We start from the raw sequence: 24,423 nt of genomic DNA on the forward strand, positions 1-24,423 counted from the left end.
ATCCTCAGTGATATTTGACAATATTATTGCGATTCACAGAAGAACAAGAAGGCTCCACTTGCGGTTTTGTCATTGATTTATCCTTTCTCTTCCCAACTGTTTTAACCGGTCACCGTCCTTTGCAGCTCATATAGCTCATACAGCTCATGTATTGGAACTTGGTGATGCAGAACAATACATGAGCATGTTCAGGTTTCACTTCGACTGTAGGTGTGACTGTAGCACGGTAGTTTTCCGAAGATCTCAATGTTTCAATAGCTACAGAAATATGAAGCATGACTCTGATCTCTTTTAGGACTTACATGTATTTACTCGGAATTGGCCCTTTCTGCAGCTTCCGGGCACTTTCATCCAACTGCCAGGCCATCCAGTAGCCAAAATTGCCATTTGGGAGCGTGTCTTCAACAAACAGGATGTCGTCCTTCTTAAAGCTGAGCTCTGTCTCCACCTCCGCCACCCTCTCATAAAGTGCTCTGACGAGAGATGTGTTAAAATGAGAAAAGATGAGATTCTGGAAAACAACGCATTATGTAATAAGAGCACAGATTGAGCATGATGACTGCAATGACTTAACATCCTTTCAAAGTCTCATCACCTTCATTCATGTCAGTAACCTTCTTTGTCTTCAATTGAGACCTCACCACTGTCTAACACTCACAGCCCTTAAAAGAAAATAATAATAATAATATAATATAATAATAGAACGGAGTCATGACGAGCAAGATTAAAGCCACAGAATTCATAAACACATTGCCCGCATTACTGCATTAGTATAAAACATACCTTCACATTAGAAGTTATCATTCACTTGACATTCATGATAACATACACAGGTCAGCTAATGGAACCAGAGAATAAGGTCATTATTTCAGCTCATGTTTGAATATACCGATTTGCAAATAAATCGGAAATATTTGTAACACTCAGTGATGATAAAGTCGATGACACTGACGTACATCTATCAGTCATAATACGTCCAAAACTTTGTATATTTGCACCTGATGAAAAATCCATCTCCTGGCATTTCTTTAACTGCTTCCAATTCATCTGCACAGTTCTGCACCTTGAATGTGAGAGTCTCGGAAGGTTTCAGCATCTCTAAGTAGGCCTCCTCTTTAGTTTTGCGCTTCATGCTGATACCGTTAAACTGTGGGGAAAGGAAACAGAGAAACTGAGATTGACCCAGACTTATGCAGTGATACTGTAATGAAGGCGTGAGGCATAGTTTCAGTGAAGTTACCTCTAGTATCAGATCTCCAGGCAGCAGACCTTCAGCTGGACTGTCATCGTCCAGATTCTCCACAAAGATGCCACACATGTTTCCCCCGCAGATTTGAACTCCAAGCTCTCCTTGTATTTTCTTCAGCCTCACCAATCTTGGCTCTGCGGTCCGGCGCATAGTAGAATGAAGCCTTGAGGAAAAGGCCAAAACCATGCTTTAGGTTTCTCTATAACACTTCTGCCAGGTCGGGCCTGTATTAATCTGTTGTGTTTATAATGAAGCAAAGCAGCCAGGACATGATTTAAGGTCAGATAAAAGACTACACCCAGTTGAAATACCTGAAAGAGCTGTGAGGGCTTGTGGCTGGAGTCGTCTGCTTGGATGGGGGGGTGATGGTGCCCTCATCCTGCTCACTTAAGTTGTCAATGATGGAGTGACTGTCTGGCGTTGTAGCGCCACTAGCCTGCGGAGTAGGCTGATTGCTAATGGACTCCATGCGGGAGCTGAACAACAAGAAATAAATGCTGATTTAATGTGCCGATCATCATGTAGACATGCACACTTTTGATCTTTGACTTCATATAGTTTAGTTGGCACGCTATTCCTAATGTTAAGTGCCCATTGATGATGAGTAAATAGAAAAATATAAACAATGATGGCTCTGTCATCGCAATTTTCCTGAACAAACAGAAATGTCTTACCTACTTGGTTATTGAGCACTGATTAATATGACTTCATGTGTTTGTTTACTCGATATTCAATACTTGTTAATGTTACTTTTTTCATAGTAAATAGGACTATTTGCACAATAAAAATGTTTTCATTTATGTACACGTTATATGGACAGATACTGTATCTCCATGAGCATTGCAAATTGTTTACACGTCATAAAAAATTAAAGAGAAAAGTTAGTCATGGAGCGGATGACTTCACACACACTATCTGAATATTAAAGAAATCACAAAACCCAGCAAGAATATCCCAGAGCTTTTACCCTGATCGAGAGTGGTTTCCAAGTTGGAACATGTGTGGATTATATTGAGCCAAAATTGTGACGGTGTCACAAGGCTGCCCGATGACCAGCCGCGCCTGCTGTTCATTGGCATTACGAAGATTGATTCCATTAAACTGAAAAGGTATAAACATGAAGTATAATTGGCGTTAGATATAAAGTCAAAAATTTAAAATCCAGTGCCGGCAGCCTCACCTCGAGCAGTTGATCTCCGTACTCCAAATGAGCTTGGTGTGCGATGCTACCGGGTGTGACTTTGGAAACAAACACTCCACCATTTTCCCCGCTGACAATAGAAATACCCAGAGGTTCTGCTCCTTTCTGCACAGTTACACTGCGTGGCTCCTCCAAGTAGGGACTGCAGGGTAGAATGCAGTTTATTGTTTGTGCCAACAAAAACCATGTATTACTATAATATGATGTATCATATCACCTGGGGTACAGTGTAGCCTGCTGAACATGACTTGAATAGTGTTATTATAAGTTGGTATCAGTGGCTTTAGAAAATCTCTTTAACTGGTTCTCGGTGGATATAATGTGTGTCAACGATGGTATATTCTACAGTTCAGTGAACCATGTAAAAACTGACGCTGCACGATTAGAGGGCTTCCCTTTTATGTCACAGACATGCAATCATCTAAAATAGAACAGCTTTCTACATAAATAAAAAGCAAAGACTAACATTATTGGGTACACTCTTCAGACAATTTCACATGCACTAGAATTGTCAATCAATTAAAGCTGTGTTTGGACTGTAGTTTTTGGAGTCGGCTCTGCAACTTACCTATCCTTCGGCCTGCCACAGACTGGCATATGGCTGACAGATATCCGAAGTTGGGTGGAGACCGAGTTTGTCGACTGACTGCTAGTGAAGGACGATGTATCCAGGTGGACAGGGGACATTGGAGGTGTGGCACTGCTGCACTCTGAGTGGGAGCGAGAGCCTAGAAACCGTTCAAAAGACAGTTGCACGATCAGACATTTCATTGTGTTGGGGAGCCCTGAGTAGCTCACCTCGGTCAGAGCCAGTGGAGCACGAGTAGCGAGGTGGTGGAATCTTTATACGTTCAGATCTCAGTTCCAAAGAGGGTGGGGAACCTAGAAAAGCAATAAAGAGGGGGGATGTATACGTAGCTATAGTGAGGTGATCGAAACAACTATTATTTAGATGCAAGTACAGGAACCACTTCACACTTACACTCACACTTTGTGTTACGGATCAAAATTTGTAATAAAGCAAACTTGGGGTGGTTTTCTGTTAGGTCTCTTAGGCATGGATGTGACTGTTTTTAAAACTGCAGTTAGATGAGGTTAAAGCAAACAGCTCCATTGTCCATGGTCTATCTCCGGAGTAAATTCATGCGTTAAGTAAAAAGTGCGTCGCATTTCCACAGTTGAAACGTAAAAATGAGAATTTTAAGTGGAATTTTGGATTTTCACTTCACGACCCAAAACCAGAATGAAGTTGATACTGGTAAATTGGACATATGGACATACTGATTGAATTCATTGGAAAGTCTTCATACCAAGTCTGGTAGCAGGTGGCAAAGAGTTGCTGCTGTGTGCTGGTTGGCTGCAGCTGGACTCAGTTGAGTCTGCAGTGTACTTGTGGCCCAGGTCCAGACTGAGGTGGCCTTGATGCTGTGGGCTAAAAGTGTAGGAAACAGAAATATCAGTTGCCAAAGTACTAAATTATTCAACTTGGAGCATCAAACTTTGCCTCAGGCCTTCTGTTTCAGAAGAGAGACATTGTAAAGATGCTTGCTGCTTATAAAATATAAATAATTACAGATGAATAATAACAGATGTCCATCATGAGAATAAAGAATTTCCTGAAGTCAGTAACGCAATTTTTTGTTCTCTTCATGTCTAAATTTGAAGAGACATCAAATCAAATTTCGTGTCAAGGTATCAGTGATTCAAACTGCGAGGTGAAACGCAACCTTGAATATGTGTGACTGCCAGAGTTGGTTGCTGGAGGGCAGTTGTTGCTTTGGATCTCATGGCTCCAAGCTGTGTAGACAGGGTTTCGCATCACGGCCGTCATGGCAGGACATGGAGCCAGACCTCTTTGTGACGAGTCTGGACGAGCAAACATGTGTGAGCAGAATTTCAAATGATGACATGAAGGTGAAATAATGTTTTGTTGGCGTACTTCCTGCAATGCTGCTGTAACTGGGAGGGGCGAAGTGCATGCTGTACCGATTTGATCGCATGGGAGAGAATCGCAACAGGTCAGTGGGCTCTGGGGAGTGCTCGTCGTTTGAAAAACTCTGGACCTGAAAAAAAAGTTCCATGCACTGAGATTGATCAAGAATGTCTCACAAAATAACTCTTAATATAGAGACGTAATCCATCATCATCACATAAATTGTTCCTTCAGATGACACAGTAATAAGTACCTGCATAGGAACAGGAATATGCAGTGGAGTCACATTTCGCCGCAGCGCAGGAGCTGATTTGGGCCTGTACCTCCTCTTTTCCTTCTCGACTCTTTGTAATGGTCCGTCTTCCTCGTCTACCCTCTTTGACACTCCAGGAAGATTATGGGTGAAGTAGAGCACCTCTCCATCAGTCTGCGGGATGCTTGGCTGGGCAGGCAGCGTACCATGTGTGCTGGAGGTGATGGTCGAGTCTGACGCTGAGCTACTTTGCTGGCAGTGTTTGTACCTGAATGAGTCGCTCCTGGCTGGAGGGGTTGGTGGAGTTGGCGCTGACTCAGATATCGAGCTTTGTGGAGAGTGTTTGGCCATTTGAGAAAGAGACATGTAGTCCAGTTTTGGAGGTACTTCAGGTCTTCTGAATGTGTTGGTATCAAAGATGGACTTCCTCTGTTTGGCCTTTTTGTAGATGGACAGCTGTGAGCACTCGGGAAATGACACCTCAGTTATCACTTTGGGCCATGTCCCTCCTGCAGGTTTAGTCTGTGAGCTCTGGCTTTGATCTGAATTGCAGTCAGAAAGCATAGGAGTGAAGTTGATAGGCCGTGGAAGATGATCCGGCCTCCTGTAGTTAAACTCTGGATGGCACTCTGAAGGACTGTGGGAGGTTCCTTGGCAGGAGAGTGAGCGGGCATGGTGGGAGCTGTTGGGAAAGGCCCGGTGGGGACAATGAGAGTCAGCGCCATCTTGGTCATCGGTGTCTTTACACATATCTTCATCTCTGCCAGCCAGGTCACACGTGCAAGCCTCCGACTGTTTGGAGCAGTTGGGCTTGGAGTTCCTGCAGGTTCTGCTGTGAACCTCACAAGATGTGAGCCGAGAGTCTCTCGGACTATCGAATAAACTCTGACCAGAGCAACTCTGCGGGAATGACTGTTGAAACAAACACATATTATTTATCAACGAGCAGAAAAGCATCACCAAAAAGAACAACTGATATTCCATTACAAATAATTCCGTTGATCCAGGACATTCAAATGATCTCACAAAACGTGCCTCACACGTGACAATATATTGTGACAGTCCACGCCTTTAGACTATCTTTGCCTTACATGAAATATGAATGAAGAATAATTCCATATTCCTATTACCTTGATGAGGGAGATGCTGAGAGAATCATGGCAGCTCCTCAGAAGAGCTTCACACTCAGAGAGGGACTTGTTGTCCAGTGTGATTCCATTGATCTGCAGAAGATAGCCATGATTTTTAAGAACCTGATGACGATTAATAGCAGTCATATATACATGGACTGAACTGACTGATTTGCGATTAGAATACCGTATTTTCCGGACTACAGAGCGCACCGGAATATTAGCCGCACCCACCAAATCTAAGAAGGAAAATGGATTTTGTTCATACATAAGCCGCACCGCTCTATAAGCCGCGGGTGCACCGTTGCTGTCTGCGCCACAGAAAATGCATGAGGATCACTTCTAGCGATCCTCTAGTACTAGTTTTGAAAACGGGGTCCAGTGTCGAGACTGACTCATGAAACAATCTTGCCAATGTTCTGAACTCCAGTCATGAACTCCTCACATCTTATTTACATTTAAAGTGTTCAGAAAGCGCTGTTTTCACCCTCCAGTAGATCGTCTCTGTCAGCAGAGCTGCGGACACGCGGGCGAAAACAGTGCAATTTGAGCGCTGTAAAGGTAAATAAAACGCCTGTGATGTCATCGGTTTGATGTGACGAAGCTCAATATTTTTGCCAGCAAAGAGCATGCTCATTAGACTCTAAAAACTCGGGATGCTCCGAGAGACAGGGAGAGCACTCAGCTGAAGTAGCTGTCTTCAACCTCTTTCATGAAAGTTCTCACTCTGGACGGTTGCAAACGTTTCAGATTCACCGCGAACGCTGCATCTGACACACACAAGACTGCAGCGGATTCGGTCCCGGTTGATTCCGTCTTAAAACGACACCTGTGAAAGGCTGCTCATCTGGCGCGGTGGAATTAATGATTATTTCTCGGGCAATATGCTTCGTGTTCTGAACGTCACGCTCAGACCGACGAGTGTCGCGAGTGACCGCTGGTTCCTGCAGTTTCACTTTCATGAGCACCAGAAAACTCTCTGTGCTCCGTCAAGTGCTGGTGTTTTAAATATCGTAATGAATTCGTGGCGTTGACGCCCTTTAACGTGCATGTGCTGCAGGATGCAAACTTGACATGACAGACTGAAAAAAGCTTCCGCATTAGACACGCCGTTGCCAAGCGAGTGGCGAGTCAGCAGGGAGGAGCGGACGCATCACAAACCGCGGGCGGTGCCTCATCAGAACGGCTGCTGTCACATGTGATCGGATTTTGTGACCGGCAATGACAGGCAGTGGTCGGCATTCACAGATCACAACGAGTTCAGCCTTTCATAATTGGTGGCCGATTGATTGGAATATCCCTGTAAAAATCAATATATTAGCCGCATCGTTTTATAAGCCGCAGGGTTCAGACCGCGAGAAAAAAGTAGCGGCTTATAGTCCGGAAATTACGGTAAATACAGTGGCAGTAAAATATTCATTTAGTTCAGTAAAAAGGCGCTACTTTTCAGATATTTTTTCTTTGGTTTTGTCTCAATGTAATTTTAACAGTGACGTCCTCTTGAGGTAAAAGGGTGTACTGTCATTTTGTCCATATCGCTGATCGATGATCGAAATTATTGCCCGGAAACAAAACAAACAACTGACATGTGACATCAGACAGGAAAAACAACTTTGCATTCCACCATCACAACAGTTCTATGTTTTTTTGTTTTGTTTTTTTTTTTTCAACAAAGCCTTACGGCTGTACTTACGGCCAACAGTCTGTCTCCAACATTCAGCGCATTGTCTCTGGCAGCTGGACTTCCCGGAGCCAACATTGCTACAAACACACCACTTTCCAGAGAGATTCCGCTCTCTGAAAGATTAGGAAAAGGTAAAGACAGAAAAATAAATAATGGCATTTCCTAATAAGGTGATAAAGCAGCAAAACTCAACCGGCCTTTGTGCCCAGCGAGGTTTATCTGGATTGGAGCAATGACGCGTCCTCCAAGTGACTTCCTTCGGCGCACGACCATGTTAATCACTCCCTCACCACTCAGAACAGCTTTGATCACCTGCTTTCTGTCCTTGTTGGTCAGGTCCACATTATTAATTTTTAGCAACCAATCATTCACCCTGCAGTGAGAACACCTGTTATGGTGGCACAAAGACTAAAATGGTCACACAAGGTGGACTGCATTTAAATGTATTACCTCAATCTTCCTTCTGCCACACTTCCTTTGTCCACTTTACTGACATACACCCCACAGTCTCCTGGTAAATATGAATCACTGATGCCCTCAGCAACATCAAATCCCAGATCCTTCATGTCCATGTCCTGAAAGACAACATTGTTTTATTTAAACACAATCTTTTACGCACCATCATTTGTCTTTCTGATGCCTACTCCCATTACAGTGAGGCCCATCCCAGTGACCGAGGTGAGTCAAACAAAAAAGCAACTCTTACTCTGTGCTTCTCAAACTCCACAACTTCAGTCTCCCACTCCACTGAGTCCATGTCAATGGCTGAGTCATGTGAGCTGTGAGCCATTAGCTGCCTGTACCTCGCTTCCTTTTCCAATTGGTCCTCCATCTTCTCCCTTGAAGAAATAAAGACGGTGACATTTATGAAGTACAGGCAACAACGGTCAAGCTTGGAACTACCACTGAAACTAACATGCCACTAGATGGTGCAAGAAACATGGATTTACAGAGAGGAGCATGGAACAAAGGGGTGCACACTGAGGAGCAGGTTTGGTTCAGAATACAGATGACAGATGCAAAAGCCTGGAGCACTGACTCACTTGAGTTCTTTCAGTTCTCGTGCAGCATCATTCTTTTGCTTCCTTGTGTCATCCAGGTTTCTCAGAGCATCCGCCAGATCGCTCACAGCTCGGTCCCTCTCTCGTCGCAGGTTGTCACAAAGGGTGCTGACCGGCACACAGACTTATTAACCCGTCACAGTCATTTCTGTCACTGCCTAGGTTTATATATGTAGCAGAGAACATGTGCACAGATTGGGTTTTTGTGTCCTCACCGTATACTCTCCCTCTCTGCCACAATCTTGTCACGTTCCTGAAAGGCCCAGTCTCTGCGACACTTGGCTACCTCTGCCTCCTGCAGGGCCTCCTTTAATTCCTGAGAAATGGCCTCATATTGCTTCCTCAGCATCTCAATCTCCTTGTTGGCTCGTTCCATATCAAGAGTGGCAGAGTCTTGTTTCTGGAACATTTTGTTTCATTTGTTTTACGACAATTAATAATTTCTACCATCTCTTTGAAGACTGCAGCTTTAGAAATGGTGGAAATTAACTAAATTCTTTACATGAATGCTGACTTGCCAAAAGAAAATACAAATTACATTAAATTGATTTTTTTTAGGATAACATTTCAAAGGGCATAACATAAAGGTTTTTACATACTATTGCATATTGTCAGACAGTGAACAGAGTAAATAAGTGCGCCAAATGAATAAGCATAAGCAGTTTAACTAATGAGACAAAACTACACAAGATTCGGTTCTTGCAAAAGAAAAAAATAATATTACTGGGTAGGAACCAGCCAGCTGCTGAAAAAAGCTTACAACAATAAACTCTATGTGATGAGATGAACGGCTTATGATCCGAATAATGAATCAATCCCTCAATGTCTAATGATAAATCTCCCGGCTGTCTGGCCAATACCTGTCTGGCCTGGTAATACTCTCTCAACAGCTGGTCCCGCTGGATGATGGCCTCAGTACGCTCTTTGCGGGCAACATCTCTCTCCTCTCTGACCGTCTCGATGTCCTTGCATGCCTGGCTGAGCTCCTTCTGAGCCTCTGCCTTGTCCTTCACCTCATGGCAGTATTTCTCCAGAAGTTCATTCTTCTCACAGATGGCACGATCCCGGTCCATGAGGGCCGAGGCGAGCTCCTTCATGAAAGACATGATCAAATCAAGAGTGCAGATGCCAGCTTCTGTGGGGCTTATAGCTGGAATTAATACATGTGGAGCAACAAACGCATGGAGGCATCTGCTTGAAGACTCCGTAAGGTACCTACAGTAACTGCTATAGTTCCCCTTGCTAAACCAAAGGTTAGCTTCTCTCCACTTTTTTGTGTACAGACAAGTCCTTCATGGTTGTCCACACCTTTTGGGTGTCATTAGACGAAACAAAAGTATCCCTTCTGATGACCCCATTGTAGAGCTGATCGGATCAGATAATTAATCCTGGGTTGTTGAAATAAAGGCAATAAATCTCACTCAGATATTTTAACATATTTTTAATCCATAATGAGGGTCCAAAGTCCAAAGTAGCGGAAACTAAAGGAGCATATTTCACTCACCTGACGGAGAGCTTCCATCTCTTCATTGGCCACGCGTCTCTCTGAAGATGTGTCCTTCAGCTTGGCCTCGGCGGCCTCCAGGCCCGTCTGAAGCCTCTCCACCTCTTTGATCACCTGGTCCCGCTCGCTCATGATGAGACGGTACTCGTTGATCACAGAGTCACGCTCCTCTTTGTATTTCTCACAGTCCTTCAAAGCTTTAAGCTGCTGGGTTTTGAGCCTTGTCACCTCTGACTGCAGTCTGTCCATCTCCCGCTGAAGCTCCTTGCTTTGAGCAGTCGCCTTGGCCAGTTCATGCTGTGTGTTGTCAAACCTGTGAGGTAGAAAAAATATGCTGTCTTTAGACACAAGGCAATTTGGGAGAGAAAATACAGAGAAAGTCTTCTTCTTTTTTTAAATCTCATCTTAGACCAGGTAGATTTGATACCGACATGACATTTGCTCAGCTGATATGAATCGATCAGACTGACCTTCTTACAGAGGTAGAGTACTGCTGCTGATAGTGCATAGCAGCATCTCTCTGTTTCAGCAGCATGTCCAGCTGTTTCTGCAGTCGATGATTCTCCTCCTCAACATGGTCCAGACGGCTTAGATCAGCATTGTGATTGGCAGTCTTTTCATTGTAGCGCTTTCTCAAGCCTTCATAGTCGCTCTTCATGGCCTCCAGTTTGTCCACAGCAGTGTCGTACAGCTTGTTGAGGGCATCAGACGAGCCCTCTCTCAACACCTGTGGAGTAAAAGAAGCACGTTGAATGAAAAGAAAACGATCATACGCTGCATAAAAAAAACTGCTGACTCAATACTGTGCAGAACATTCTGAAGAAACGTCGTAGATTAAAAATAACAAGACAACAACAAGATCTGTTCAGAGGGTCCATCAAAAAAACTATGCTCCTCATGACAAAAGAGTATGCTGGAGCAGCAGGGCTTTTGCTGTCCACTCATAAGTGCAGTTATGTCAAACAATAAAAGCATGCACCACAAAACTGCAGTTGAAAAACAGCACAGCAGAGATTTGCATTTGATTTTTTGCCAGTTGCATTACCTGCTGGTGTAGCATTCTCATGTCAGCTACCTCTCTCTGGTCATCATCATGCAGCCTCCTCAGATCATCACACGCCTGCTTCACATGATTGCGCTCTTTCACCAGCTGGATGTTGTCCTGTCGTATAGCCTCCAGTTCCTCTTTAACCTGCGTGTGCTCGCTCAGCAGACGGCTGTGGAGGGTACTGAGGAAGTCACACAACAATCCCAATCAGGACAATAACAAGTACAATAACTCTCTATTGAAATAATGTGAGATCATGTGCTTCATTCAAAACAAGATTTTTCAGAAATTGGTTCCTTTGAAATTATAAAATTTTACTTACTGCAACATTATTTATTATATGTTTTATTATTATTTTATGTTTTTTTTTTCCTTTTCAAATGAAATGTGTGTTCTCTGGGGTTATTCAACCTTTAACATGCACTTTTGGCTGCTTTATCTAGATTAAGTATTTATTTTTAAATGTATTCATTTATTTTATTATAATTTTATTAAAATTCAGAACTAGATTTTTACAATTATTAAATCTTTCATTATGCATTGTTTTGGCACCTCATTTCTGCCGTCCAATAAGTTTATTTGTTTATTAACTGTTTATTATGGTACTTTTGTTTTTGTGTAATTATGGAGCTATTGGAATGACTTATTTAATTACTGATTAAAACCCATGGTATCCATTCTGTTAATAACAGTAGGATGAAGGTGATGTCTACTGCGTTTTGGGAGATTTACTGTGCATCAATGCCATCAATGCATTTTTTGTGAAGTAAATGGTGTTGAAGTCATTGTGAATTGAGTGTATATGAATCGACATGACTCGGTTGACCTGGTCACACATTGGCAGTCTGTGGTGTGCAAATACAGTGCAGAAGGACAGGCTTACGCATGGCAATAATCCTTCATCTGTCATCTGCTTGTATTCGCCCCCGGATGCTAGTTCCCTATACTTAAGAGACACTACAGCATCATTAGATCACATAAGCAGAGTGGCTCGTCCTCTGCTATTTCGCACCACACCAAATGCTGCATTTCTCCGATTATCCTTGTGGCACGGCAACTGTGGCATGAGGAAAAGAGGCCTGAGATGGCTTTATGGCTGCATGTGCCACCTTCAACTCTTCAAGAAGGCTAATACTTCTAGACTGGCCTCAGACCTCAACCTTTGTTTAACAACGAAATGTATGCCGTTGCGCGACAGAAGCAGATGTTCTTATCCCCAACAAGTAATCACAAAGATGAAATTAAATTGATGATGGCCTGCAAGGATTTCTGAAGAGATTAACTCACCAGCATTTGGCTTCATCCTGATTGCTCTCACTAAAATAAAATCAGTTTGATGCAATCTGCTGTAAACATGTCAGAAGAGGAATGCACTGATGGCTAAAACCCTCAGGGCTTAGTGGGAATACATACTGCACAAATGCGCTGATAAAAAATTTACAAGACCCAGAAGATGGGCTTTCCACTCACTGATAGAAGTCCGCCTTCTTCACAGCCTCCTCGCACCTCTTCAGAGTGGAGCTGTGCTGGTTCTGTAGGGACTGCAGGTCTGCCATTGCCTTCATGCACTGTAGTTTCAAACGCTCATAGTCATGACCAGCTTTTGTGTTTGGTCTGTAACACACAAAAGGACAAAAAAAAAAACAAATTCAGAAGGAAAGCCCAGAAGTGAGACAGACCGTGTCAGTGCTGAAGAAATATGAAAGTTTTGTTTGAGTGGTTACATAAAATTATAAATATTGCCAGCATTCAGTGTCTCATGTGACTTTCAAAGAACAAGCACCGCTTCTCAGGCAAGGCATTTGACAATGTCTTTTGGTTCTAAAGGTCACATGCCTGCATGTGATCAGCGGTGTACCTGCAGTCGTCAAAGGTGGTTCCAGGTGATGAGAGAGCCAAGCGCTTGCGTAGTTCATCCCTCTCTCGGGTTATTTGTCTGAGCTGGAACAGAACTGTGTCCATCTTCTCTTGTTGGCTGTCCATGTGAGCGGGTGGGGGGGAGGAAGCTTGACCAGACGTACCTGTGGGAGTTAGCCTATCACCGGTTGCCAATGCAGTTCAGACAGTTCAAACAATATTGCTTCAACATAGAAACTGATGACATGTTCGTGACACAAACACAGCAGTCCTGAAACCAGTACCACGCACACTCAGGAAGGGGGTGTCAGGCGGTTCCATGTATTAAAAAGTAAGTTTTAAAAATAACTTGAATAAGGCATTCATTGGTTGAAATCACAGCGTTTTGAAAAAGCATATACACACTGGAAAAGTGTGCATCAATTTAGCTTTTATTTAAAGAAATTGTTAAAGGTCTACTGTTCTAAATTTGTATTTCCCATTCACAAACCTTTCACAATCCTTTTCATGAATATTTACCACCAACATCAATTCCTAATATTCCAATTAGCGTGCATATGCATGAACTGGGGTTTACTTGCTGAAGTCGCGAGCCTTTTTGAAATATGACGGTTGGTAAGGGACTTCTCCGCCTCTCACATTTGACGCTGTCGCCTGATAAACTGGTGCTGCTAATGGTTATCGCTGGATGGTTATGGTCACCAACGTGGTCACCAGGCCCATCAAATGAAGAATACAGACCGACAGTCCCGTTCTGACCTTCAGTTTCACAAAAGTTACTGTGGAAGCTGTTTATTTTCAGTTTTTATCAGTGTGTATATATGAAGGAAATTATGAAAAACAGCCGCCACGGACTGTGATCACTTTTTGGCAATGGTAAGCTATTGGCACAATTACTTATGTGACACCTGAGAAGCAAGCATAGCACATGATTGGATGTAATGTAATGAACTCCAGATGTTTAAAACCACTCAAACTCCAAATCAATATCAGAGGAGTGGAGAAGCGCTACTTAGCTGTTAGCTGTTAGCTAATACAAGTAGCATTACTTATGAAACAGCAACACACATGCTTTCATTCAGATCTAGTTTATTCAAACTTCACAGTCTAAAATGCAGTGAGCACAGCAACATATATGTACTGTTTGCGGGTGACCATCATAGAGATGCTATCGAGGCTATACGGTGTATCTTTGTTACTTCCGAGATGCAGAGACCGAGGCTCTTTCTGCACTTTTGAAATGACATCAATCCCAAACCAATGCTTTTCTGCAGCAGTTGTGGGAACAAGTGTGGCCATTAATAACACAGCACGTTTGCACCACCAACTTCAACAGACGAACTTTAAGAAACACACAGCGCAAACAGCTGGCACGAGAGTTGGAAACACACATTGCAGTTTACTATTAATGCATGGTGTTTTTTCCACTCTGTGACGTTACGCCTTCAAGTCCCATTTCTATCTGAGCAGAATTAAGTCGATGACATCCTGGCTTTTTGAATCATGAAGTCAACTGTAGGCTACTGTTGTTGGAATAATTTTAACTTTGTGACACACGAGTTCGGACTGCAACATATGGTCTCAACACTAGATGGAAGAAATTCTAAGACAGTGGAGCTTAAGTTCAAAGCTACTCTCCATGCTTGGCAATTACTACTTTCAATTGAAAAGGAAAGCTCATAGTGAAATCAAAAAAGAATGCGGGCTTGTGGGCGCCACGTGTCTCCGTCCATTATATTTGTTCTTTTCAATGAGAAGGCCATTTTTTAGAAAACAAAATGAATGTTGATGAATACAGATCTGAGATTTGATCACTTTAGAGAAAAAAGACAATTACTTCCAGTAGTTTTGGGGACAATGACAAGTAAAGATTTTTGTGGCTTTTGTTATAATGTCTTAAATAATTGCTAATGGTTTCGCTGTCCTGGACACAAATGGTGTGCTACAAATGAATGCCAAACAAAACAACAGAACGTAAAGTTATGAAGCATATTGTCTCTTCACTTGATCTTTGAATGGAAAAAATAGATTTTACAGCTCATCACAGACTAAATGTGAACATCTCCAACATCTAATCTCATGCTAGGCTGCACACTGGGCTCAATTTAGGCGTCTTTGGTTTGGATTTAAATAAATAAAGCTCTAAATTGTTAAATATTTAATTTAGACAGATGGAAATGTGGAAAACAATGTTGTGGGAAGGAAGCAAGAGTTCTGTTCATTAATATTCTCACAGAATGCTCTCATGTTGACAAGTGTTTTCCCATACCATGTAGATGGCATGTAAGAAGCCCAGATATACTTTGTTGCTGGGTGTTCAAATGACGGTCATATAACCACTGCCTGTTATTTTCTGAACATTAATGAATCACTACAAACATATCAGCAGCCAGTAACTTTGATATTTATCAACAAAATGATTGGTACTTATTAACTTTGACTCCACTGAACAACCATTGTGACGACCCCCACACAACACGCTAAACAGCCAATAAGGTTTCATTGTGGGTGTTGAGGCAAATCCTCCCGCTGGGGGTGTGACAGATCGTGAGTGTGCGGAGGTACTTTCTAAATCCTTCTCACATCTGTGTAATCACTAGCATGTGCCCAGAGTCTAAACGCGGACTGGTGACTGTTGAGTTAGTTCTCAGAACACAGTCAACTTTTCTCTGGGACATTACACTTGTTCCCAGCACCTCCATACTCACCTAAGCTGCTGAGAGAGCTGCTGCTTTCTGAGTCCGACGGCATGGTGGACAAGACGCTGTAAGTGGACCCTGTAAGGAGAAGGAGTCAGTGAAAGTCAGCCCTCTGCAAACAAAACCATTTCTGCTTTATAGTCTGATGATTATCTCTAGTATTGTACTCCAGATCAAGGCTAGATGTCTAAGGTTACATTCAGCTGCCTTTTCTCAGAAGAAAAAAAATGGCAGGCTGGAGGCATAATAAAACGGGGCTTTCCCCGGTTTGGGATGACGGGCCTGTGGACTGACTGGCTAATTATTGGTGGAGTAAAAAAGCCTGAATACAGAGCAGCCGGGTACCAAAAAGCTTGTGAGCTTCCCCTTTCATCTCATCTGACAAGATCCCAACCCCCACCTTCTTTGGAAGCACATACTTTTAGTCTGAACTCATAATTGACAGTATAGACAAGAAATTACAACATTGTTAAATGAATTCTTAAATCAATGCCTTTCTATCTTCAGCACAAGTAGTATTTGTTTGCACCACCAATAAAGATGAGGGATAAATCGTGATTCTAATGGACAATCTGCCAAGAAATGTAGACAACTCCCACAGAAGCAGCAGAGAGAAGTAGAATCAGTCTGCCAAAAACTTGGTGGTCACTAACTCTCTACGACCACAGAAACATCTGTCAGCAGAAACACATCTGCAGAAAAGATAAACAGGCTCACAAAAGGAGGCCGTTTGTCTATAACAAGAGAATTTTATGTTTAGATGTATTATACTGTATGTTCCCAGGAGCATTAAGTACATATTAAGGTAAGTGCTGAGATAAGCATTTGCATCATGACTGCCATCAATTCAACGTGAGCAATGGAGCTGTGGGTTTATCAGATACAGCACTATACAGCATTAAACCAGAATACTTTTTGACTTCTAAAAGTATTTGACACGGTAATTATTTTCAGGAAATAACATATCTAGAAACCTGCAATGTTTGAGTTTGTTTTAAAGATAGTGTTGACCGTGGCTGTAAATGCTTAAAGCCAATTGCTTGCCGCAAGTATTCATCTATTGGAAGACAATGTGTGTAAACACTCAGTACTGTTACGCGTCGCAGTAGTGGAGTGATCATATTAGATGGTGGGCGATTCAAACATGTTGACCATCTGCCAAAGTAAGAAGACCGTGTGGATCGTAAACTATACAGTAGATCTATGCTGCCGAGCCGACACCAAGACTCAGCTCTTGTCACTAGTGCAGGTCCTGCTAGACACTCACTGCTAGCGCAAACAAGCCGGTCAAAACCGCGACCAGCTTTTATTTTAACCTGATGCGCCTCTAACTTGACCACACATGGTCATGGCAGAATTGCTGAGTTTTCTTGGTCTAAAGACTGTCTGCAGCTTAGAGCTAACAGAGATAACTACTAACGTGACGTCTTTTGAAACCTTTATTGACATTCAAAAGGCTCAAAAGAATTGTTGGTGTTATGTAACAATCTGACCGAATAAAAGTCGAAGATTTAAAAGTAAACTCCCCCAAACTATAATAAATTTATGCTAAAGAAGGTAACTCAGAAACAATAGGCCAACGTTAATACAGTGCAATTTGGTGTTTACTTTGAAGTTGAAACTCGATTTAATAGTCGAATGGTTTAAAGCTGCAGCACCTATAATAGTCATGTCCAAACAGCCAAACATTGCAGTTCCATCTTTTCTGTTAAAAATTCTTCGGTTTGCATTTTGATGTGACCTTTTTCATCAAAATCAATCAAGAGTAATTTGGTGCACTTTGGTGCAACTATTTCACTCACTTTCACTTTTTCTTAACACTACGAGTCATCATTACCTCAGATATTAACTGATGACGGTCAATAAAATCAGATGTTTATCAGCCTAATAAAGGCGAAAAGTTGTCCACTGGGGTAGTACGTGCACCCAGACTGGTCAATATCTACATGATGATTTGACACCGCTCACCGCTGTGAACTAGGGTTGGGCGATATAGACCTTTTCAAAATTCTCTCTCCTAAATTGGTCGTTTTCCATCGCCTTATTGAAGACTTCGCGCCGCCAATACCGGAGCGGAGGTCCGTCCAATATCCAACTATTTTCACCATGGTGTTTCACAGAGGCGCCAGCGCGGTGGGAGAACTGCATGTGCTAATATGAACCAAGTCAGCGACCACGTCAGAGAACCTATAAGGACCATTTCATATAATAAAATAAACACAGATCCAGAGACTCAGAGTCGACCAGTGTCATTATCAGAGGGTCCCTGTATTAAGAATAAGTTTAAAACTATGATCGTGAACCAAAGTCCACCACACTCTCCACAACTGTCACACGCCGACGTTGGCCGTCAAGCGCAGTGGAGCTAGACAGTTCATGTACGTAACTGCAATGCAGCGTGTGCCGTGTGTTTATCAAATTTATCATGAGATGCAGAATTGTCATCATGGTGATTGTGTTTGGCGGTATATCGTGTACGATAATTTATCACCCAACTATCCTAAACTATTTCATTTTAACAGATTCAATCATCTGCAGAGCAAGTGTTACAAAGAAAAGATTTTTGGCTCTTGTTCAGGAAAAAATGTGAAGTATCATTACAACAAGGGAAAGTGTCCCTTGTACACATCTGACCAGGTTCATTAAATGTTCATTGTATGTGAGAGTGTCATACATCTGTTCTTCAGGGCTGCAGTGGATGAAGATATCCCACAATACAATGGAGTTATTATGCATTTGCAAATTGTAAGATGAAGGAATAAAAAAATACATTGAAAAACATCTCCAGTTCAGTCAAAGGACAAAGCTTGAGAAAGTGGTTGAAATTACAGCAAAAATAATGTAAATAAGAATTGTAGCACAACTGTCACAGAAATGCAGAGTGCAATCTGCAAGAACAGCTCACAGTGATGGAGAAAAGGCACACTATCCCTTTAAATGACGGTATTCCACCCAGCTTAGTGCAAGACCATGACAAACGATTCTATTTACCCACATCCCAGTATACTAAATCACTCCATGGCTGGCTCATTTCCCGTTAGCTCCAGTCTACGGGTTTGATTAAGACTGGAAGGAGCCCAGCTAACATGGCTCACCCCTCTTTTTTCCCCCCAGCCAAAGACTAAAGGGGAAAAAAAACAAGAGTGATGTGCCTCAGGAACTGAGGCATCCCATGGATCAAGCCCTTTGTTCTCGCTCGAGCTTAAGTTTCCCATGACTGTTTGAGCAGAGTGTCTCAATGGGTAAGGTTCACTGTGTCATAGCTTACTCACTTTTCTGTTCAGGAGCAGTCATGTGACCTGAACTTTGCAGTGAGACACAACTTAAGCATGGGACTGTTTTTCTAAAATATCACTCCAATTTTTAACAGAGGGGGATACTGCTGTAGGTTTAGAGAAGACTGGCTTTTAGCATTACTTTGTATACACTTTTAAAAAAGAAGAAGAGCAATAATAGCAACAATAATAATATTAAACTCTATTTACTCTTTATAAAGATATAAGTAAAACATTGTTATTGTTTCAATGATTGAGTGCCTTATCAGAGACCTCTGCTCAAACACATCAGAAAACGTGGCTGAGTTGGATCAAATAACCATAATCCAACTAATTTCACTACAGTTCTACTTAAAAGAGGATAATCATGAATAATCTGTAGAGTGCTATATAAATTGTTATTTACTCTCAATAAATACACAAGTAGTCTATGCACCATCACAAAGTGCAAGAAATCTTTCGGCCAGTATAAGCTTGAAGATAAATTGCACTATTTATTGGAGACAAGCCACTCTCCCATTCATCACAAAACAGCCAGCAAAGAACATGATGATGACTGTATCCTCAAAGACTCCATCACAAAATCAGGAGGACGGCTTCCTTCGGCAGGTTCCTGAACCCTCTGACAGGAACCTGTAAAACTAAATATTCAGAGAAAGGTTTGTTTATAGAGATGCACATGATGTAAATATTGCCTTGCCACAGAGCTTATGAGGCCCAACTTATATAATGCCCTACTTGTAGTTTCATCACACTGGTTTCCATTTAAAAAAAAGTGTTTCCGCCAGGTAACTAAATATGACCAAAATTCGCAGATTCTCAATATCTTGCAAGTCGTGACACTTGCGGGATGGAAGTGTGCTGTGATTGATTGAATGACTGACACTGACGACAAACCACAGTTAAGGTCCAAACTTTAAAAATCCGAGCTAAAAGCCTAGTCTAAACCAACAAATCAGGTCTTCATCTCCTTGGGAGAATTAATGGTCAAAACATGAAGACATGAAACAAATCTGCACATCAGCATTTCAAGGTCTTCGCATGTGGTGAGATAGCTGATATCAGTTTGTTATGTATTCAACACACAACTCAACAAAGATTGAGGATCACTGCTGCATCAAGTTACACACTTCTCGATTGTATATACTGATACTTGACCATCATCACATCTCAGGAGCAGTCTCTGTACCACCATTATTTAAGTGAAGCTTGTGCCGCTGCACGTTGATCATAGTGACATGCAGGCTGCACTATTAAATGCATTAATAGACAGTGTAGGCCGACAAAGAAATTCTAATTTCTTACGGACTAAGCTGTTCACATTAATTTTAAAAGTCAGATCTCAGCCGGAATAATTTCCTGAGTCGTCATGTATATCTCCTCAATGAATTCAACCAACCCAACCTGTGGAAGCTAATGGTAGAATAAATTGTGTCAATAAAAAGTAGTGCACTCTATTCCCGTACAAAAGTTTGTTTGTTGTATAACTGATCCAATATGTGCATAGGGCAGATCTTTGTCCCGATGACACAGTGCAGGTCACATGATGGGGGGTTTGGTCTTGACTGGAAGAAAACAATCATTTGTGTCAGAGTAGATAATGATTCACTTGAGAATAATAAACTCTTTGAAGCAGTGCCTAGCAAAAACTACTTGTTTGGCTTATGTCGATATTCAATATGACTAAATATTTAATTTGTCGTATTAAAGTTTACATTTGTATACAACACAACCAGAATAAATTGATTTATACAGTAAGTTTATTTAACAATATATACGTCATAAAAAAAAGTAACTTTACCCCGCTCAACGTCATTTTAAGTTTGTGCAAACAACTTTTTAAGGTATACTATTATACAATTGTATATAGTACATTTAAATAAGAGAATGAAAAATGTGCTGATGCCCCAAACTGGTTAACATGGCCAGTGTCCTGGACCCAAGGTTCAAGTTCAAATATGTGAGGGCAGACACCCGACAACTAATTGAGGCCAGGCTAAAAACCGAGTTTGATAATGGTTAAATATAAATGTTAAATTATTATTTACAGATTGTTTTTGAATTATTGTAATATAATATTTTGCAATTGTAAAATCTTGAATCATTTCAACCGTTTTAATTTAATTTTTTTGCTGTGCATGGCTAGAGTTAAAATAATAGTGATTATCATTTTTGCCATAAATGTCCAGCCCTACATCCAACAGCTTAAAATTAACACCAAGTTATCATTTTGTCTTTGTGCAATACATGTTTTTGAAGTCTATTTCAGAATGTCTTCAGGATTCAGGCCACTAGCTGCAAAACTAGTTCCAATATTCTGTTTTTTGGTCGTTTTTAAAACAAGTAAGCCATTAGACACAGAACTTAAATAGCCCCAAGGTTCTGACAGTTTTTGCACAACAGTGGCATTATATAAGCAGCGCCAAGTAGTCCCCTCGGCCTAATCAATTTGTGTATAGCCCTTGTTTGGTCTTTATTTACTTATTTATTAATGACGTTACTCATTTTATTACTTTTATTTTATTTAATATATATTTATTTTGTTGATATTATTTTGTTTGGTACAATGTACCAAAGCACTTTCCTAGTTGGTGGGATCCTTGCAGACGTTGGCAATGAAGCTTTTTCTGACTCTGAAAGAGAACCAACAGTCATGCATTGCTTGAATCCACTAATACAAGCTGACACACCAGCCATACTAAACTAGGGAAAGCACAAACTCCCCTATCTTATCAGATCCATTTATTTTTGACCTAGCAAATATACAAATCCCAAAATATGCTGCAAGATGTCTTAATTTGAACAGATGCATTTTCCCAACCATGGACCTCGTCCTGAGGATCACCTGAACTGTAAAACATGGAAAACGTCCAGTTTTTTCTCAGCAGGACATCCTAAATGTCAGATTATTATTGTCTGTATAATGCCCTACTCATAGTGTTATTACACCGGTTTCCATGGAAAGAGTGTTTCCAACCAGTAGGTTTCAAACAAACATACATTCCAAAAATGCATTAAAGTAGATAAACCTAACCCCACAACAAATGGCACAAGTATGTGTAACCACAGTGATCAGACTTAAATAATGTAATCACAAGGCTCTAGAAAGTTTGGTTGAACACTCGCTTCAAACTGAAATTGTATTCCCGCTCTCCAACACTTTAAAAGAACTGAAAAGTTCTGCACCATGTATGCAGACTTCGGATCATGCTTTCTACCAAGCATCGCCATGACGATGGTCAGAGACAGCTGAGCTTGATTTTTGACACAATGGACAACAAATAAATGATCAAATGAAGGGGACCGTTGTGATGTTTTGATCAGAAAGTCTAAATAATTTCACTAGTGTTAACCACTCCTCTTCAGTCACCAGTCGAGGTTTCAACATTGCCAGGTTTCAACGTCTTTCACCTACATGGCACATTTTTCTATTTGAAAAACACACTGTTACAATGCGTAGTCAACTTAAAGCGAAAATCATCAATCATCTGTTTTGAAATATAGCTGCACTGTTTACATAAAACTGTAGTTGCAGTCAATGTGAACATAATTTGACCCATAACTGGTTTATCTAACACCAGGAAATTTGGCAAATGAACAACTCTGAACGACACCATTTAATCGGCAACACATGACATGGTGCAGCCAAAGTCATCCAACAGTGGGATGAAAGGAGGCATGACACATTTGCTTATCCATTTCTCTGCATCTCCACAGACCCACGAACAGTTACGCCCACATTCGTCACTTGTCATTGTCATTGCGCAAATCATATTTAATACTCCACTCCAACATGAAAACCAACAGCAGGAAAACATAACACATGTTCTTTAAATTCCCATTCAATGTTCGGGAACCCTATTGAGTCACGTTATACCACAAACACATCCCTACACACACTTTTTGATGAGCTGTTGCCATTTTATTGCACTTGTCAAAACGAGGGAACAAACTTAACTAAGCAAATCATCCCTAGACTTCCGTTTACATAAACTGAATATTACAAAAAAAGAAAAGGAAGTCATGTCTAAAATCGCAAATCTGAAGGAAACAAAAATTTTATATTCTTATTTTGCTAACTTGTTTTTATGGTTCATTTAGAATAGTCTTTTTTCATGAGAGAGAAAACTTTCAGGGAACTGAACAACCATTAATTTTTAAACTTCAGTACCTGAAGATGCTGCAGAATGATTTAAAACCTGCTAATACACATAATTCCTTCATTGGAAACAGAGTGGCGGAACCAGTCCATCCAGTCGGTGGAAAGCAACTCAGCCTATTAGAGACCTGTGTGACTTACTTATCTTGCGCTAAGGAGAACCACCCAGAACTTGTTTAGCTTCACTTGGAAATTGATGCAACAAGGAGAAAGGCACAACTCTTTCAGGAGCTATTATTTGTGTTGCTAATAACGCTAGATTAAATGCATGATTAACTCAGCAGCACTCCAAGTAATAAGCACAATCACTTGACAGTGAATTAAGTGCACTGGAGTGATTGTTTTAGTAAAAGCATACAACAATACTATATAAGATATTAGAGGTGTAAAAAAATATTGAGATGGAAATAATTACGCATCACGTATTGTGCCAACACGCCTATGACACAGTATATAGTATACAAACAACAGTAGAATATAGCAATAGTCCATGACACAGTGAGATGCAGCCTCACACCTGTGAGGTTCTTGGTGCAGGTCTATCCTCATTCATTTCTGACTGAGTTTACATGTCCCACAGTTACCTTCTAGAGCATAAATCAGCCACATACCACCATAACAAACCACACGCACAAGGTGTTGAGGAATAACTGTGATGACTTCTTTGGTCACGGTGATGGGAGCCATAATTATCGAGTGTGAATCCAGTAAGAAAGTGAATAAGTCAGAGCATCTTATGTCTTCTACATAGTGTGTCTTCCAACGCCACACAACTATACCTTTGCACACACATGCCCCATGCTGTTTTACAGTTGTCTATGTAGCATGAATCAGCACATACAATGTTCCACTGAGTCATTAGATCCAAAAAGGTAAGAGCAATCTATTTCACATGAAAGCAACACATACGTTGCCACAGTAGTACCAAATCTACTAGGCAGTATTCACTTATTCAAGAAAGTGTATTGAATATTTCAGATTGGCTGGTGGTTCCCTTCTTTTCCTTCCTTTGTGCAGCAGCATCAAACTACAGTAAACTGTCATGTCTACAAAAACACAACAAATATAAAATATGGCGATAAAAAGGCGTCACCTGAAGCCTGCATGGTCTCATGACTTGCTTCAGGACACTATTAAATATTTCCTGAGACAGAACCACCCACATCATCAGCATAAGACATGTTCGAGCTCTGCCAAATAACAACAAAGTAACATTACACAAATAATGTATTTTATTTTTGGATAGTCACTGTCAACAGAGTTCTGACTGAGCACAGGTCCAATTCTCCCTCCATTTGTCCTTTTTGAGTGCAGTGGTCAATTGATCAACAGAGACAGGCATACACTCAACTTACAGCACCACATTGATT

At 41.3% G+C, this 24,423-nt stretch overlaps 1 protein-coding gene across 2 annotated transcripts in view; it reads right to left on the reverse strand.

Annotated features, from left to right (window-relative positions):
- LOC128758494 (disks large homolog 5-like) overlaps nt 1–24,423 on the reverse strand; it is a 29,814-nt gene that overhangs the window by 4,412 nt on the left and 979 nt on the right. The window contains exons 2-27 of one of the 2 annotated variants that reach the window (XM_053864474.1): nt 15,629–15,697; nt 12,922–13,069; nt 12,534–12,677; nt 11,061–11,244; nt 10,486–10,742; nt 10,016–10,328; nt 9,372–9,602; nt 8,727–8,911; nt 8,494–8,619; nt 8,157–8,289; nt 7,901–8,025; nt 7,648–7,823; nt 7,460–7,563; nt 5,767–5,859; nt 4,637–5,548; nt 4,390–4,513; nt 4,178–4,316; nt 3,761–3,882; nt 3,249–3,332; nt 3,019–3,178; nt 2,430–2,592; nt 2,217–2,350; nt 1,561–1,725; nt 1,241–1,412; nt 999–1,147; nt 303–473 (exon numbers count right to left, since the gene is read on the reverse strand). In XM_053864474.1, coding sequence (XP_053720449.1) covers nt 303–473; nt 999–1,147; nt 1,241–1,412; nt 1,561–1,725; nt 2,217–2,350; nt 2,430–2,592; nt 3,019–3,178; nt 3,249–3,332; nt 3,761–3,882; nt 4,178–4,316; nt 4,390–4,513; nt 4,637–5,548; nt 5,767–5,859; nt 7,460–7,563; nt 7,648–7,823; nt 7,901–8,025; nt 8,157–8,289; nt 8,494–8,619; nt 8,727–8,911; nt 9,372–9,602; nt 10,016–10,328; nt 10,486–10,742; nt 11,061–11,244; nt 12,534–12,677; nt 12,922–13,069; nt 15,629–15,697 — 4,783 coding nt within the window. Of the gene's footprint in view, nt 1–302; nt 474–998; nt 1,148–1,240; nt 1,413–1,560; nt 1,726–2,216; nt 2,351–2,429; nt 2,593–3,018; nt 3,179–3,248; nt 3,333–3,760; nt 3,883–4,177; nt 4,317–4,389; nt 4,514–4,636; nt 5,549–5,766; nt 5,860–7,459; nt 7,564–7,647; nt 7,824–7,900; nt 8,026–8,156; nt 8,290–8,493; nt 8,620–8,726; nt 8,912–9,371; nt 9,603–10,015; nt 10,329–10,485; nt 10,743–11,060; nt 11,245–12,533; nt 12,678–12,921; nt 13,085–15,628; nt 15,698–24,423 lie in introns of both variants that reach the window. The other variant, XM_053864473.1, reaches the window with a different exon arrangement.

The sequence above is a fragment of the Synchiropus splendidus genome, chromosome 5 (genome assembly GCF_027744825.2).
Source record: "Synchiropus splendidus isolate RoL2022-P1 chromosome 5, RoL_Sspl_1.0, whole genome shotgun sequence".
Classification (NCBI taxonomy): domain Eukaryota; kingdom Metazoa; phylum Chordata; class Actinopteri; order Syngnathiformes; family Callionymidae; genus Synchiropus; species Synchiropus splendidus.